Source organism: Lonchura striata, chromosome 2 (assembly GCF_046129695.1).
Source record: "Lonchura striata isolate bLonStr1 chromosome 2, bLonStr1.mat, whole genome shotgun sequence".
In the NCBI taxonomy this organism is placed as follows: domain Eukaryota; kingdom Metazoa; phylum Chordata; class Aves; order Passeriformes; family Estrildidae; genus Lonchura; species Lonchura striata.
In genome coordinates, this window is record NC_134604.1 from 113,771,366 (window position 1) to 113,789,775 (window position 18,410).

General features: G+C 43.8%; 1 protein-coding gene across 2 annotated transcripts; it reads right to left on the bottom strand.

Annotated features, from left to right (window-relative positions):
* Window positions 1-1,964: 1,964 nt before the first annotated feature.
* B3GALT5 (beta-1,3-galactosyltransferase 5) lies at window positions 1,965-16,818 on the bottom strand. Of its 2 annotated transcripts, none has more exons than XM_031506284.2 (3): window positions 16,419-16,818; window positions 3,622-3,804; window positions 1,965-3,169 (listed from the first exon to the last, which is right to left on the bottom strand). In XM_031506284.2, exons 2-3 carry the CDS (start codon window positions 3,703-3,705, stop codon window positions 2,216-2,218), a joined length of 1,038 nt encoding a protein of 345 aa, XP_031362144.2. In that variant the 5' UTR covers window positions 3,706-3,804; window positions 16,419-16,818; the 3' UTR covers window positions 1,965-2,215. The 2 variants fall into 2 exon arrangements, with proteins under 2 accessions (XP_031362144.2, XP_021383150.2); XM_021527475.2 differs by lacking the exon at window positions 16,419-16,818 and adding an exon at window positions 15,588-16,079.
* Window positions 16,819-18,410: the final 1,592 nt, after the last annotated feature.

Below are 18,410 nucleotides of genomic sequence, written 5' to 3' on the forward strand. Positions count from 1 at the left end.
GGCTGATGATGCTGTCCCAGAGCTCTGCCCCTCAAGACAAGGAACTAGGAATGACCAGGACACATTCCTTTCTGCTCACCATTTTTCCATAAAGTAAAGGAATAACCAGCTTGCACCTTGGGCACAACAGCAATGAAAGACACAAGATATTTCTGCATATTATATGGAAAGGATAGTGATTAAAAATATTTTGGCTTGGCTTTATCAGTCTGACCCATCACACCTTCTGAAGGCAGAAAAATATTCAAAAACAGCTGAATTTTAAGCAAAATTCAGCTGTTTAAATATTTTAATTCTTTAAATAAAAATTAAAAGTTTATTGAAGAAGCTTAAAATGAAAAAAGACCATTCCTGTGACAAATAAACATTGTTTCTTTCATCATCAGTGGTCAGAAGTGGGGGAGTGATCTCAGGTTACACCAGAGGAAGAGAAATCATATATTATGACCATTATTAAACACTTCTCAGGATCTTCCTGCTGAAAATATTTACCCTGCTTTTCAGACACAGGCAAGTAAAATGAGATGGATGGATGGATGGATGGATGGATGGATGGATGGATGGATGGATGGATGGATGGATGGAAAGGAAGGAAAGGAAGGAAGGAAGGAAGGAAGGAAGGAAGGAAGGAAGGAAGGAAGGAAGGAAGGAAGGAAGGAAGGAAGGAAGGAAGGAAGGAAGGAAGGAAGGAAGGAAGGAAGGAAGGAATCCTTCTTTTCAAGGTAAAGAAACAATAAATAACACCAAAATAATAAAATCTGTTTTCCTGTCTCTTCCATGCTGGGTGTCAGATCCCCTCAGCTCCCCTTGGGAACAGCTCCACTTTCACTGCTTTTTGGAAAAAAACACTTCACAGAGACATTATAGGCATTCCATGCTGATAACACTGACCTTGCCTGTGCCTGCAGGAAAATCAAACAGCACCACTGCATAAGGGAGGATTTCTGAGCTCCCTTCTCCCTCCTCAGAGCCCTGAAGGATTTTTCAGCATCTGCTGTAAAGAACCGTCTCCTTATCTCTGAAACTTGTAATCATCCCAGAGATTTCATGAGTCTTTGCTTGGGAATGAAATAAGAAATAGGGCTCCCAGCCTGAATGATTACTTGAGCACATTTTCCTATTAGGTCTTGTTCAAAAGAGAAAAATCCTCCTGTCTTCTCCCTCACACACCCAGTTTCTCTTTGGAAAAAGAATGTCTAAATCACTCTAAGTGACTCTAGTTTAGCCTCCGCAAACCATTCACAGCAGCTCTCAGGCAATCAAAGTGAGACACAAATATAAAAGATGTCTCCATGGTCTATTTTAATAGGAAGAGCAGGACACACTGCACTGGCTTCACCACAAATTATTTTCAGCAGGAAGCACACACAAGGAAACAGCTGCAGCAGCTTTTACACCTCCAGCAGGTGACCTGCAGTGCCCAAGGTCGTCTCGAGAGCATTGCATGGGCAAATTCTACCACCTCTGCCAAAAAAATTGGTGTAGACTGAAGGAGGGATCTGTGCCAGGCTGCAGCTCAGCCCACTCAGAGCTGGCTGCAAGGGCAGGGCTGCAGCTTCCCATGCCAGGAGGGAGCATCCTGACAGCTACAAATATCATTCCTCTAAGTGCCTGCACAGATGGGTGCAGTAATTTGTCAAGGGCAACCAGGAAGATGGTGCAGATTTTATTCTCTGAACAAAAGTGCTTCGACTTTTTTGTTTGGCACAGCAGAAATGTTCCCAGGCCTCTGGCAGCAAGATTTGGAGGGTGGGTTAGCAGGCCTGGGTGTTTCAGGAAAAAAATAATAATTGTAATGTTTGTAGAGAAGGGATGCACAGAGGTGGGAGTGAATGGGAGAGAAGGAAGTTTGCATGTTCCTGGGCAGAAATAGGGATTTTTTTTTTCACAGAAAGGGTGGTTAAGCACTGGAAGGAGCTGCCCAGGGAGGTGTTCAAGGAATGACTGGACGTGGCACTCAGTGCTCAGGTGTAGTTAGCAAGGTAGTGTTTAATCAAAGGAAAGATTTAATCAAACTCAATGATCTTGGAGGTCTTTTCCAAACTCAACAATTCTCTGATTCTGTGATTAAAATAACCATTTCTAAAGTCTTTAATGGAGCTGGATGGAGTTAATTGGGAGTGATGGAGCTGGAGTTAATTGGGATTTTGCTGGAGTGGGGAACAGCCCTGTAAAAGCAGAGAATTTCAGTCTGTGAAGTGGAGGAGGGTAGGTGCTAGAGCACTCCTCCTTGAGTTGCTGCCACTAAGTGGTTCCAGTAGCTGAGCTGCTCAGATAGTTTGATTCCATGGCACGTCACGATTTTCCTAAAGCGAGGAACAGAGAACCTGATCCTCTCTGGGAAAAACGTCTGCTCCGAGTGGAGCTCCTCCAGCTGGATTTTTAATTTGTCGAGGCACAGCCCTATGAACACGTCCTCCAGTTTAATGAATGGAACACTCCCAGAAATTTTATAGATCTGGCTGGCTACGTCGCTGGATAAAACATATCCAGTCCCGGAACAAAAGGGTGGGTAGGTGGTTCCTGGATACTCTTCCCTACTCACATACCACTTACTCCCTCTTGTCCTGATGGGGTACTCGTGCAGTTTTAAAAAGCCTGTGAAGAATCCAGTGCTCTTCTTTTTCCTCAGGAGCAGCTCAGTGAGGTAAAAAACGTTGACAAACACGTCCGTGTCGGTTTTCATCACGAAGCTGGACTGGGGGCAAAACCTGTGGATCCACTCCATTCCCATCATGGTCTTCAGGGTCAGGTTGTAATAGGTGTCTGTGAAGTTCTTCTGGATGATGTCTCTGTAGCTCTGGCTCTCAGCAGCCATGTCAGCCTGCTGGCTGGCATTCCCAGGGCTGCCCAGGAGGAACAAGGTCACCAGGCGCTTCCCAGCCACTGTCCTCTCCTTGCCCCAGGTGTGCCGGATGACCATCCTGGCATCCAGCTGCTGGAATGAGCACGCCACCAGCAGGACAAGGAAAGGAGGGTTCTTGTGGCAGTCAACATCTGGGAGCTGGGAGAAGTTCCCTTCCATCCTCCTGAAAGTCTCCGTGGGGAATAGGTCACCCTGGCTGCTCTCACAGAACATGCAGAATTCGGTCCAGGCGTGGAAAACCCAGAGGCTGGCACTGCTGAGCCCCACCAGGCAGACAAACAGCCTGAACTTTCTGCAATCCACCTGAAAGGAACAAGAAGGAGCAGCACATCCATAAAAATAATCTCTGGTTCTTCCTCTCAGCACTCCAGTGCCAGCTCCCTGCTCAGGGATTTGAAGCCAGGTCAGCTCTAATAGAAAGCTGCCTCTTTGAGGGCACTCAGCCACGTGCATTTCTCCTCCTGTCATCCCCACGAGATGTTCTGCTGGCAGATTCACACTTGGGCTTAACTTGAATCTGCCCTCCAAGCCAGTGTGTCCTCAGAAATCCACACAACCGTGCCCACTGACACCAGCTCACCCAGCTTTGATGCTTCAAACCTCCTCCCCATTTTCAGCATCCTAAAAAACAAGTTGAGACCCACCAGGGCCAGAGAAGGAGCAGATTTATGTATCCATTTCAGAGGGCTGAGAATAACAATGATAGTCTTTTTGTTTCTTTGGTTTGTTTTGTGTTTTTTTTTTTTTTTAAATACCATGTTTCTCCATTTGTGCCCGTGTCCCAGAGCCAGCAGGTGTCCCAGGGACACACCCAGCCAGGTTCCTCTCATCTTCATCATTTTTGTGTCCTGTGGGGCTCTTGCACCAACCCAGAAACTGCTCCTGATCCTTTTGCTGGAGGGGACATGAGTCACATTTTTTAAGTTGGGTTAGCTGCTCTGAAAAAAAAGAAAATAACCAAAACAGCAGTGGGTCACATTATTTGGATGTTTTACCTTGTGCAGAGTTTGAGTGACTCACCAGGACACGCTGGGGTGAGAAGGGGCTTCTCCTATTCCCCTCCCCTTTTTAGGTGAGAAAGATCCAAACAACAACAATGCTACAATGCTCACTCATTTAACCTCCTAAGAGATTAATGAGCTGGACATGTGGTTATAAATCTAACAGAAATTCTGAGTGAGAGAAAAACTATCAAAGCAAACCCCAAATCCTTACAGTGCCAGAAGTATTAACATCTTCATAAATTAACCTGGTGAGAGGAGTTTAAGGCTTGAGTTGCTCATTCCATAAGCCACAGGCTCTCCTACTGCTATTTTAGAGCACTAGGATGGAGCAATTTTTACCAGGGGAAGGGCAACCCTTCCACCTTCCCCTTTTTTAACAAAGAATTGTATCTGGCTCCCCAGCTACAGCACAGCAAACCAAGTTAACCATGCCCAGAGCTGCAGATTTCAGGGAAATTTGATCTCTGCCTTCTGACCAGGAATATTCTGTGCAGACTCCCCCAAATCACTTTAGTGCCTTCCTTTTGCTCAATTTCCTCTTTCCAGGCAACCAGAGGTTTTGCATTGCAGGATTTAAGCTCATTTGAAAGTCCAGCCAGGTGTCCCTTGAACCAAATTCAGCTCATTTTACCCCCAAGAATAGTCCCATTGGCTTCAGTGGGAATTCTCAAAAACATGAAATGAGTAGAACTGGAGTCTTGGTTTACTGGAATTGCTCCCATGGTGAAATGCATTTTTGCAATGATTCACTAATGAATTTTGAAAATATTTCAGAAGTTCACATTTCTTCTGGCACTTATATTTAAATTCGCTTTATCCTTAAATAAAGTATTCTTCAGATCTGTTTTTTTTTTTTTCTTGTATTTATAGCTCACAGTAGTCTTGTAATTAACTTTACAACTGCTTTAGTTAAATACGTATGTAAAATTGTGTAAGATTATACCTATGCAGTTATATTATATGTATACACAAAAGATTAAACAAAAGTTTGCTCTGCACCTTCTCACATTCTTCAATGGCCTGGGAGGAAGAACGTGAATAACCTGAATTGTGTTTTCAGGACAGGAAGGTGTTTTGAGCTGGACAATGGAGATGTACAGAGGTTTTTCCTGTTGCCAGCTCACAAAGACTGTTTGAAAGTCTGATATTTCTCTGTTACAGAAATTCCAGAACATGTACAAACCAGACGCTGAACTAAGAAAACAATGGAGATTAATATGCTGTTAAAACTTTTCCACAAATATCCAAGTGCAAGGTGCCATAACACACAACAACCGTTTTACAAGATTTCTGTAGAATCAGACCAATGTAACGTGGCCATTATTTACTTTTGTTTCCAAAAATGGTAACAGATCTAAAAAAATCTTTTAAAATGTCCTTGTTTTGGACAGCTGGGTGAGCAGCCTCCCACCTTTACCATTTTTTCTTTCCAAAGCCAGATTCCTTCCCCTTTCAGCCCACGTGTGAAGGAGTGGAGCTTGTACACAGACATAAACACGCACAGCTGGGAAATGCAAATGATTTGCAAATGCATGCAAATTGTAAACAGCATTTTAGAAGTTCTGCAATTGGCACACATGGCCACGTATCCTCTCCCTGTGTAAGGACCAAGGGGTGGGCAGTGGCCTTGATAAGAGGAACCACGGAATGGTTTGGGTTGAAAAGGACACTAAAGCCCACCCAGTGCCACCCCTGCCATGGCAGGGACACCTTCCACTCTGCCAAGCCCAGTGTCCAACCTGAGAGAACTCCAAGGGAAAGGGGGGACAGACACACAGGCTGCTTCCTCTTGCCAAGGCCATTTTTCTTCAAAAAAACATCCATTCAATCCTTGTTTTCAGATGAACAGGGAGCATTCTGAACACTGAAACCACTTTACACTAATGCAGGCAGTTCCTTGGAGCACTGAAGTTTCTGTATCAGGGAATTAAATCATCCTGGTATTGTCTCCTTACTCCTGAGATGCTGAGCCCCCCTCCCATCCCCATTGTGCATCAAAACAAATATTTCTCCTTTTATATACAGTCCTTTTGCATGATTAAATATTTTATTTTTCTCTGTGATCTCAGCCAGAAATCATAGTTTTTAATTATCTCAACACTATTCCCATCTCTTGTTGTTCTGACTGCAAAATATTTGATGAAGGGCATTGCCAAAAAATTGCCTGTTTCATATCCTAGAGACTTTTCTTAAACTGACTGGCATTTCATGGGTCTCTGCAGCTGTGGCTTGCATGGAACCCTGGCACCAAACCATGTGGGAGTTGCAGCCTCTTCTCACACTCACCTGAAATGAACACATTAAAAAAAAGACTCTGCTCTCTCCCAGCAGCTTAAAGGGAGCTGAAATGTTTTATTCTCTTTGTTATTTACCAAATCCCTCCTTTTTCTTGAGACTGTCTCGTTTAGGCAAGTCACAAACCTTCATTTTTTCAGCACAAAGTATTACAACAACTCTGACATTGAACACAAACAAGTAAACACTCTGCAGTGGTTACAAATGACTGCCACAAATGCATTTTGTAGCAGTCCCCAGTTTGGTAGCCATGAGTTAAACCAACCTCATCAAAGAGTTTTCTTCTTTCTACCACTCTTCTATTGCTCTTTCTGTCAATTTTTGTCTGCTGGGCTTCAAACTCATCCCTGATGTAAGTGCAACATTCTTATCCTATAATTATCTTTAAGGCCATGTGGTTCTGTGGAGCCTCATTCCTACCAACATGCCTTGAGAACTTATCCAGCAATTAGTTACATTTAATATTTTAGCTACTTGATATTTTCATACACATTTACATGACTAATCCCTCAGTGAAACTCTAAAGGTGTTTTTGGCAAAGATTTTGGTGAACTATTGAGATACATCTTACAGACAATGAGCAATATTTCAGTTGCAAGGTTATTCATTCTTTTTCCTCCATTTTATTCTGCTTGGGGATAATAATTTAAGTTTAATAGGGTAGTTCATTCTTTCTGCCTTTCCACTGGCTTGTGGCCATCATGGAGTGTGTAAATCCCTCTGGATTCCCAAGGCCTTGCACATTTATCCCACTATTCCTCTGGATTCCCATACCCTCTGTCTGATGACATTCCTAGAGGAGTTCCAAAGTATGGAAATAATTGATTCAGAAATATTTTCACTGCTTCTTTTGCCATGTTGGTGCAACAGGGAAATGCTTCAGGCCACGCAGAACAGGGATCCACTAAAAGAAATTTACAGCTGTCTTTGCATGGAAGTTCTGTAAAGTCAATTTGCCAATAATCTCCAGGAGAGTTTCTACATTTGACAGCCTCAATCACTACTTTATTCTCTCAGAAATTATCACTTGTCCAGCAGAGCTGACTGCCCACCCACTAGGGTGAAATTTAGAATATAATGCTCTGATTAATTGACAAATTTTTGTGCTATATTCTGGTTTAATATCTGGTTGTGCAGCTCCATGGCTGGGGCTGCTCACAAACAGCTGGGTCAACCCTGGCATAAGGGAATAATTCAAAAGATTTCACAGGATCAAGGAAGCCCAAAGCTGGAGACCTCATTAGGGCTTTTTAAGTTTGAAAGCACCTGAGTATCATCATCATATAATAAAGTATTTCTGTGTTTAAAAGTATTTATGTATTTAAAAGTATTCATGGCTAGAAACTATATATGGCTATTACTATATAATATATTTAGAATTCCATACAAAGGGTGGACCAATAATCCAAAATTCCTTTAAATCTCTTACAGCGAGCCATTCCAAATTTATTTATTTCTTTGTTTACTTTTTTTTTTTTTTTTTTTTTTTTTTAGTGTGGCTCTTAGTATTTTGGGTAATCTAGCAATTTTTGGGTTAGTTAGCAATTTTATTAATTGCTCTTGAGTCTTGTACTAAATTATAATCTTTATAATTCATATTTTTGTCTGGCAAAATTGGACTTCACCAACAACCTGTACCTTAAAATTTTCTTAATCTTAGGTAATGATCCTTTTCAATGTTTTAATTTTAAAGGATATTGGTTTTGTCTTACCAGGTCTGTGTCTGATTTAATTTGGTTCTCACAGATTCTGCTCTTTCTGATTTTCCAGGAATCTCCCTGGCCCACACAATGGGGATTACTGCATCCTTAATTATCTTTGGGATAGGTTTAGCTTGGGAAGTCAGTGTAATATAAAAATTGAAGTTTACAGGTATTTAGCCTCAGGGATTTTAATTTGAATGTCTCTTCCTGAAACTTGATTTTTGCACTTAATTTTTCCAGTAAGTTTTTTTCCTTAATAATACTTTTGGAGAGTTAGGCAGGGACAAAAATTGATGTGTTATTTATCATTTTTCTACTTTGAACTTAACTGGTTTGAAAAAGAGGCACAGTTCACGAATTCCAGTGGCACCAACAATTGTGATGGAGGCATCCCTAAACTTCCCTTTCATTTAATACTGAATAATTGGTATTTTAATTGGTATTTAAAACTGAATAATGGTTCCTGTGCCTACTAAAACTTCCAGGTTTTCCTTTCTTGTTGTGGCTGTTACCAGAGACTCTGCTATTGCCATGAGAGGCTTTGGTGGAGTCCTGGGTTTTACCTGAGCATACTCCTGCTTCCAATATCTATATTTATTTTGTAATTTTTGTATTGATTAGTTCCCAGTCTTCCTAATGAAGATTGAGGAACTGAACAACTTCCCCTGTTACAAAACTCCTCCCTGGGGGTAAGAATTTTTTGCTGTTTTCTTTCATAATTTGCTATCATTTTATGTTTAGTTTTTTCCTGTTGTTTCTTTTCTTTTCTTTTTTTGGATTTGCACATTTTGATACACTGCCCATGCAACATCAAGCAGTTTACCTGTATTAAAACCACCCATTTCTTGGCTTTTCAGTACTTTTATTCTAATATCATCTGAGGATTGTCCTATGGAAATAGGAGCCAGGCAACTTTTACCTTCCTCCCAAATGCTTTCTTATCTTTATTTCTCTCTTGTCTATGCCTGTAGCTGGCCTTTCAGTTCTCTATGCACAGGACTTTACAGCTACATCTTAAACTTCCTTTTTCCATTGACAATCTGAATTCTAGTAGCTGTTCCACCAAAATATTAGAATACCAGGTTTCAAAATCTCTGTTTTAAACTACCAGGATGCCAAATTTTAAAATACCAAACACATGTTTAAAATTTTCAAATACTAAGTTCCAAAATACCAAAGTAACCCAGTTTCAAAATATTAGAATACCAAGTTCCAAAATACTAAAATAATTCTTCTTCAAAATACCAGAACATCAATCTTCAAAATATCAAAGTAACTCAAGGTATTCAGTATATTAAATTCTAAAGTACCCAATTCTAAAATGCCAATTTCCAGGTGTCTCATGTGGGCAGGATTCCCAAACTCAAGAGAATGCCTCAGTGTCACAGGAGGATCCTACATGTGTCCCAAATGAATGTGGGGGAATCTGTGATTTTCTCCAGGAAAGTCCTGGTGCCAGCATGGAAAATCCCAGAGGCCTCAGGAGAGACCAGTCCTGTGTGGGTTCACCAGAAATGGCACCAAAATTAGCAGGAATAAACTTTTCTGACTTTCTTTCTCTTGCTTCTTTTTACAGAATTTGCCAAAAACCCACTGGAGGCCTCTTTATCTATTTCTCCACTGGTCCCAGACATGTTTATCATCCTCTGGACATGCCTGGACATAATTTTATCTTTTTGTTTGCCAGTTGGTGTTTAAGCTCTATTCAGCAGCCTCATGGGAGGTGGAATTGTTTGTTCTCTACGTTATCAACCACTGGGACCCTCTGAAGAAGGTGGATCCAAGGTCTGGGATCCAAATCCCAAACAGCAGCACTCTCTGTTTTGCAAGTCCCTTATTGTAAATGCAGGTGAACCTGGTGGGAAGAAATGCTGATGTCTGACTCCAGTTCAGAAGGGTGAATGATTTCTTTATTATAACTATACTATAATACATTAATATACTAATTAAATGAGATACTAAAACTACATACCTACTTTTCTAACTCCAATATCTAATTCACAACTCGTGACCCTGAGAGCCCAGCCCCAGGTGGATTGGATTGGCCATCAGGCTCAAACAATCCTCACCAGAATCCCCCCCAAGGGAAACAATTCTCCAACCACATCCCACATGGGAAGAACAAGGAGCAGAAATAGAAATTGTTTTCTCTTTCTTTCCTCTGTGCTGCTCTATGAAAAAATCCTGAGAGAAAGAAGAATGTCTCTGCTAGAGTCCCTACTTCCACCAGTGGCACAAACTCCCTCCTACACCCTGCCATGGGCTGGCTTTAGGATCTCTCTGTTCACACCTCTGACCCTGGTGGAACTCCTTTGTGTTTCCCAGAGATCAAGCCATGGTAACTCCTGTGCCAAAGCCTAATTACTGCATCAAAATTAACCTGGCTTCTCCTTTAATGAGTGGAATTATCTGAACAGTGCCAAGAGATGAGGGCTGTGTGCTGTGCAGTTCAGGGAAAGCAGCCTGGCCTGAGGCACAGACAGGGAAGTAGGTCTGGAGTGCCCCTGAGGAACAGGTTGGAAATATCGATTTAAAGAAGTAAATTTCCTTACCTTTTCTGGGGCAAAGCTGCAGTCAGGTTCAGCGGATGGTTGCTGATGTTTTGCATTGAGGTCACACACAGCAGGGCAGGGAAAAACCCAAACCACAAATGATCAAAGTGCTTTGGGCCACCTGTGTGGGAACCCAGCACATCCCTCTGGCTGCCCTGGCTGTCTCTAGACCCTGGCAGGGGGCTCAGAGACCCTGGAAAAAAGTCAAAAACACCTGTGGCTTCTATTTTAGCCTGTGGAAAAAACTTCCAACTCTGTATGAGGAACTACAAGCCACAAGGGTTTGAGTAGTGTGGTAGTTGAATTAACACAGGGTGAAAAAGTAGAATTTTGGGGCTTTTTAGAAAAAGGTTCAAGGGGACAAGATGGAGGGATTTGGTCATGTCCTGACCTTCTTCTCTTTCTTCTTGCCCTCCATGTCTTGCTGTGATGGTGACAGTTTTCTGTTGGTTTAAGGTGGAGACACACTGTCTAACATAAATTACTCATATTGGCATGTTATTATAAACATAGTACATGTAGTTTTGAGTATAAAACGCAAACACCACCCTAGAGGACAGACAGAATGCCATGGTCTCCTTGCTAGACAGAGCTCAGCAGGTCAGAGAAAGAATGTTATTGATAAAAGAAAATAAAAAACCTTCAGAAGCGAACCCTACTCATTCAGATTTCTTCTTTGGCTGTGCCAGCTGGGAAAAAGGACTTTTATATTCTTGGGGTCACCTCGATCACCAGACCCTGAGACACCTCCAAAATCCTTGCTTTGTAACAAGACTCAAGCAGCTGCAGCCCCAAAATCAGAGGCACGACTTAAGAGTGGGACTAGGAGCTCCTGCACAGTTAAAGTCAGCAGTGTTATTCCCTCTTGCCTTTCCTGATCACTGAATGTAACACATGCCTTGCTGTAAGGACCAGTAAAAGCTGCTAACTCCCAATTTTCCTTGGAATAAAGCCCCTAAATTGCTTTTTCATAAGCTCAGCATGACACAGAGAAGGATTAAGTGCACATAGATAATAAGAAAATGTCAAGAACAGCGGGAAACATTTAATTTTTTTCCTAAATGCAAGAGTTTCAGAGGAGCAGGGGCCAGGAGCAGGAGCTCTCCAAAATGACATCTCTGGTGATGCAAAGGCTTCAGCAGTACCTGGGTTACAAGTTTTATGTATGCTCACCCAACCTAGCAGGCAAAAAGGGTGGAACCCAAAAAAAAGTGCAGGACAAAGGGAAAAACTTTTTGTGCTGTACTCTCTGAACCTTTTCCCTTTGATCCCTGCAAGGTGTCTCCTTGCAGTCCATCAGCAAGACAGAGCAAGGCACTGTTCCTCTTCTCCACACTCACCAGTTTCTATCACTTAGCACTGAGCTGCTGAGGTCATTATTTATGGCCAGATCCTCTCCCTTTTTTCCCTTTATTTTTTTCTTCTTTTTTTTTTTCCTTTCCTTTTTTTTTTTTTTTTTTTTTTTTGTTCTGGTTTTTTTGTGGGTGTTTTGGTTTTTTCAGGTTTGTTTTTTTTTTTTTGGCTTTTTTTTTTTAGTTTTTTGGGGTGGGTTTTATTTGTTTTTTGGTGTTTCTTTTGTTTTATTTTGTTTGTTTGGGTTTTTTGTTTGGGGTTTTGCTTGGTTGTTTTATTGCTTTTATTTTTTCTTGTCTCTATTATTTTTGTCTCTTTGTTTTTTCTCCCATTTTTCCCACAGTGTTGGGAAGGGGCTTGCTTCCCTAGTTCCTCCCAGGCCTGCTGTGATGGGATCTGCATGGAAAAAAGGGATCTGAGGGCTGGGCTGTGTTTTAAGCTTTCCATGCTTAAAACGAGCCTGTGGCTCTCCGGAAATGTTTTATGTCCAGGCAGTGACTCTGTCACAGACCCAGAGCAGGAGTCCCTAAGCCATCAATTAGAGAACACATAGAAAAGGAGCATTACTCTTGTGGATTTGCAAATCCTACTGCGTGGCCTGGCTGATGCTCTGTCTTTATGTCACTAATACCCATTTAGCTGATTGACCCTGTGACTCCAACAGCAGATTGAATTTTCTTTGTGAAAGGTTGGGCTGGTTTTTATTTGCCACGTTGGGTTTTAATAAGGAGAGAGTTAAGAATAATTAAAATAAAAAGATGTATAGTAAAACCAATTTTTACTATAGAGGTTTTTCTTTCTAGAGAAAGAAAAATTAGAGCGAGATGTTACAATCTAGATTAATGTAAGCCAAATGAAATACCATTTAACATATATACAGATATATGCATGGCCAGCATGGCCTAAACACTGGCACAGCTATAATAAGAAAAGAAACATTTTTCATAGCAAGTAAAGAAAAACCACGGTCAAAAAAAGGGAGAAACTTTAAAATAGAAATTGCTTAAAAATTCAATATCTGAGCAAGAGTCCCTCCAAGTTTCTCTTCCTTGTCCTATCATGCTATGAGGCTATTTCAGAAGAGCCGCTTGACACACAGTAGTTCCTTAACCTCACCCCTTCAGAGACAATTCTGCATCATTTCCTCCTCTGAATTGTATTTTCTGTGCCATAGAATTACTGCTGGTTAACCACAGTCCCAGCAGATTGTACAAACACAACTCAAACACGGCCACCCTCCCGGGGGCAGAGTACGGGAACAGGGATTGTTCTGCAGGTGACACTCATCCATTTAATAGCTGCCTCTTTGTTTTTACAAGAAAAACAAACATTCCTGGGCCTCATCCGCTCATAAAAGTGTTTCCAGCTCAGGTACAGAGTTGTCACCTCGGATGTGGAAATTCCCATTATTAAAATTGTTGCAATGGCCCAGACCAAGGGTCCTTGGGTTCTGCCTCTGTCTCTACCCAGATGCCTAAAGGAGAATCAGGATCATGGCAGGAGGGAAGGCCTTCGTGGCACAGGAATCTTTTGAACCAGAGGATGCATCTTCCTCCTTATTAAAAACAAATCAAGAGCCATTAGCTCTTAATGCATTGATCTCATCCACCCAATATGAGCACTTGCTCATAACATCTGTTCTGAAAAGCCAAAAAAGCATCCTCAGACCAAAATGCAATTTTGCTCTCAAAGCCAGCAAAAAGTTTGTGTCTTGGAGTGACTTAAACTGAAACAGTTTGGCAAGAGGTGCCACTGCTCTGGTAATGTCACAGGAAATAAGTGCTGCAACTGAGGAGTCAAAAAGAAATATATTCCCAGGGACTTTAGCCAAGCTAAGGAAGCTTGCTTCTATTTTAAAATATCAGCTTGCTTTTCCGAGCCACCTGCAAAATTCTCTGGATGAATCCTGGCCCTTAAACACCCACAAAAATGTTCAATTTGGGTATTTAGTACAGCCAGGTCCTTTTTCAAGGATGGAGAAGATGCTGCAGTGGGGGCTGGAGGTGTCCTGTTGGAGAGCTCAGACCATCAATGCTGGGACACTGTACAGGACACCCAGTGCACTCCAACCCCCACTGCAGGTGCTTTGTGTCCTTTTTAGGAGCATATTTGGACACTTTTGGCTAATTCCCCTTGCACAGGGGATGGAAACACAGCTGGCAGGCAGCCAGCCAAGGGAATCCTCTCTCACAAGCAGGGAAAAGAGCAGTGCCCTGGGGCACTCCCTCCTGCTCTCTCATCTTGGTAGTATTTTTTTCCCAAACATTCAGCCTAAAAGCCTTCTTCTCCTCCTGTCTCTGTCCTCCCTTCACCTGCTGAGTGGCAACCACCCCTCTCTGGATTTCTCTCCAATGCCAATAGACTCTTCTTCTAATGCTCCCTCTATTCCTACAATACCAGCATGTTCCTTTTATCCCTGATGCTAATGGGCAGATTTAACTTATTTCGGAATGGCCTCATGAATCAGCAATTTTATCCTACTTGCTCTATTCCAAACCCCAGATCTCAGCATAGATAAGCAATTGTCCACAACGGGATGAATCAAAGCAACCTGACCCTGTGTAAACCCGTGTGCTTCATTGTGCTGAACAGGAATAAAATCCAACTCTCACTCCTTTTATCTTCACAAACAAAGTAATGAGGAAATTTCTTCCTTAGGCTCTTGTTGCTTCTGCCAGGACTTCAAAAGTCCAGTTCTCTGAGAAATTCTGTGCCCCCCAAACCAAATTATTTATTGCACCTTCATTTACAGGTAGTACTGCAAGTAGTACTGGTTGGTTTTCCTCATCTTAATGCAGAAGGGAAATAAAACTGAAAATGGTATTTCAGATAGAATGAGGATCTTGCTCTTCTCCCTTGGAAACAGTCACAAGATATATGAAAGAAGAAGTAAAATAACACTGAAGAAAAGTGATAATTATGCAAGTTAAAAAAAAAATTCAAAATGGGAAAAATTGCCAGTAAAGGTATTCCAATACCACTCCTAAATCTTTGACTGCTGCTCAGTCCTGATGATATCACTGTAGGATGAGGACCTGTCAGGATGTTACAGTTGCAGATGGTTTTTCCCCCCTTTTTAAGCTGGGGAAGCACTTGGAGCAGGTAAGCCTGGTGCTCATGCTTTGCCCTTTTGTTTCATTCTGCCTCTTGGCACAAGCATTTTTTGGTGTTTGGAACTTTATACTCCTCTAACAGTTAAATTAAGTCTTTGCATTCATGTGTCTTTTCAAGCATCAAGTCTGGTACTTTGGGAGGAAAAAATCTTCCTGGGCAAAGGAGCACAAATCCAACCATTGGGCCCTTATGCTGGCAAATTCTTTGTCAATAACTATTTGGCTTTAAAAAGTGCTGATTATACACAGAAATGTTTGTGGGATCAGGGCCAGTGGCTGCGTTTTTAATTACTTACCTGTGCCTCGTGGATCTTCCATTCTTCAGCATTTTATCCGAGCAGGACAGCGAGGAGAACGCTGCCCTGGTTTTGTCCTAACTGATCCTGCTCTTTATGTGGGGCTGCCAAAATATTCCCCCCATTAAATCTGGCAAATCAGATAACTCATTACCACGTTTTCACCCCCACATCAGTGCACGATACCCGTTTTACCAGGGGAAGGACATCGCAGTCCGGAGCTGGGGACACTCCTGCATTAGGAGGTCTGGATTTTGATCCCGATTTCCAGGCGGGCTCACACCTGCATACCCCTCTCCTCTCCCTCTCCCCACCCACCGGAGAGTTTGGGAACGTCGGAGCGGCGGCTCCGAGGGCACATCCAGGGCTGGAGGCAGCGAAGGTAATCCCTGCTCCCGGTCCTACCTGGAGCTGGCCGAAGGAAGAGGCGCCTCCTCAGCCGGAGCGCCCGCAGCGCATCCTCCGGCGGCTCCGGCTCTTCCCAGCGGGATCGCCGGGATCTGCGGGGCTACAGCCGCCCGGCTGTGCCCCTGTCCCCCCGCAGCCCGGCTGGCCCCAGCCAGGGGCTCATCCCCGGCCGCGGCTCCGGAGCCAGAAGCGAAGGAAGGCGGCGATGCTGCAGCGTAACCTGAACTCTCTGCCTGCCTCTTCCCTCTCTTCCCTCCTCCCTCCCTCCCTCCCTCCTCCCTCTACCCTCAGTGGGTAACCTCAGCGGGAAGGGCACGTTAGGAGCTGGCTGTAGATGGTTTTGTTCGGGGTAATTCGGATGGGAGGTGGGAAGCAGCGTCCTGCCAGGAGCTGGAGCTGGAAATGGTGTCAGAGCAGAGGCGGCTCCTCCCGGCGCTGGCAAAGTTCGGCTGGGCTCTCCCAGTTTCCGACAGCACAGCCTCGGTTCGCTCGTGGGACAGAAATCTGCTCCAAAACCCGCCCTCAGGCACCCTCGGAGGGGTTTTTTCTGATGAGGAATGACTGACAAATGCAAAACCACCACCCCGGGGAAAGGGGAAAGCAAGGGAGCAAAGCTCACCCTGTGCGCGCCGCCGGGGTGATTTGAGCATCCCTGACCGCCCTTCCCCGACCCTCCGTCTGCTTGACCCCCGGGCTGTCCGAGCTCAGGACAGCCCCCAGCCCCGAGCCTTGGCTTCTGGGCAAAGGACGAGCCCAGGCAGGACACCCGATCCCTTCCCAGGGCCGCTTCCAATACTTGGAGCACGTGGAGAACTGCAGCGCTTTTACCTTTATGACCTGTCCTCTGCTGACAGCAGCTTCGCACCACAGCAATTATTGAAGCAAATGGCTCCGGGGGAAAGACATTTCTCTTCTAAACGCTGCAAGCTACAGCAGGGAAAAAAAAAAAAATCCCAGACAAACGTTACGGATAAAGCTGCACATTTAATAGCAAAATACCCAAGGATGATCCAGGGCACTTTGAATTTCTAGCCAGAAAATATTTGCTTCGATTTGTCATTGTAAATTTTTTTTTTTTTTAACAGGTTGTTAGAGCGCAGCATAAGAAAACACGAGACAAATCAATCACTGAGAGCTGCTGGCAGCTCCCTTTCTCCTCCCCCTCCACTCCAAGCTGGAGATGAAGAGATGCAGTTAAGGAGACACACAGAACGCTGTTTGCTTGGTCTACTCTGCAGGAGAAACACAAGTGAGAAGAGAGGTCCAGATCCACTTCCAGATTTGCTGCAGAAAGGACTGCCCCAAAAGCTTTTTCCTTTTAAAATGATTCAAAAAAAACTCTCCCGGGTGGCTTTAGTTTCCTATAATGAGGAAGTATTAGCTAAGGCACCCAAGAATGCCTGTGCCTCGCTCTGCCCGCATTACTCTCTCCTTTGTACTCCAAATTCCTAAAAAAACCTTGCCTTTAGTTTTGGGAAAGTGCTAACATTCCTTTGCCACAGTGTGACCTACAAAGTCCAACAGTTACTGAACACACAAAAGCTTCTGGATGCCAACGATCTGCCCTCCAGCTGGAAATGGGGCATTTTCCCATGGAAAACAGGAACACAGTGTTGGAGCTGGAGCCCCAACCTCTGCCCACATCGCTGCTGAACATCACACTGCTGCTCACTGGCTGCCATCAGGGAGCCCTAAAATGAGAATCATGGAATCACAGATTTGGTTGGGTTGGAAAAGACCTTAAAGCCCACCCAGTGCCACCCATGCCATGGCAGGGACACCTTCCACTGTCCCAGCTGCTCCAAGCCCCAAATCTAACCTGGCCTTGGGCACTGCCAGGGATCAAGGGGCAGCCACAGCTGCTCTGGGAAACCTCTGCCAGGGTCTGCCCACCCTGCCAGGGAACGATTTTTTTTCTCATATCTATTTTAACCTGCCCCACTTCAGCTCAAGACCACTTCCCCTTCTCCTGTTACTCCATGCCCATGTGAAAAGCCCTCTCCAACTGTCTTGCAAAGCATTAACTGAGAGGGGCTCAAAGGTCTCCCTGCAGCCTTCTCTTCTCCAGGCTGAGCAATCCCAGCTCTCCCAGCCTGTCTCTATAGCACAGGTGCTCCATCCTTGTGTCCCTGCTCCATACTCATTCCAGAAGCTCCCTATTTTTCTCATGCTGGGCTCTGGATGCAGCACTGCAGGGGGGGCTTACAGGGGCAGTGTAGAGGGGGAGAATGCATTATCAATCCACATAAAGCAGTTTCCACTCCCTCCAGCCAGGCCAGCCACCTGCAGGTCACTGCTCCCAGCCTGCTCTGTGAGTTTTAGCAATTTGCTTCTCCACGGTTTTTAGGCTGCCCAGCTGTCAGCAAAAGCTCCAGGGCACTCAAAGCACTCACTGCACGGGCAGATTACACAGCCCAGGGTCTGGGAGGGGCACAAGGGGAGAGAAAATAAACTCTGGAATATCAAGCCTTCATGCTGGGGAATAAAAAAAAATCCAACAAGCACAATCTACTCCTCTCTGCCTCTGATTCAGAGCTGTGTTTGCTGTGTGAGTCCACCCCTACCCCAGCATTTCAGCAGAGTAATGCACACATGTGCCTGCATTTCACCAGCAGTAAATTTAAGCCAACATATATCTACATGAAATCAGGCCTCAAAGAGTGAGTCAGGGCCTAAATCAGTGTTGCAATTGAACTAAAATAATCTAAGCCTGCTCTAAATGCACATAGCTTTAACCTGTCACATCAAATGAAAATTATATACTTAAACTGTAATCTTCCTGTTCCCTTAGTCATCAAAAGAGGCCAGATCAAATTAGAA

Coding starts and splice junctions, on each gene's coding strand:
- B3GALT5 (XM_031506284.2), bottom strand. CDS start 3,705: ATGATGAAGATGAGAGGAACCTGGCTGGGTGTGTCCCTGGGACACCTG. Junction 3,170..3,621: donor GGCACAAATGGAGAAACATG/GTATTTAAAAAA, acceptor TGTTCCTTTCAG/GTGGATTGCAGAAAGTTCAG.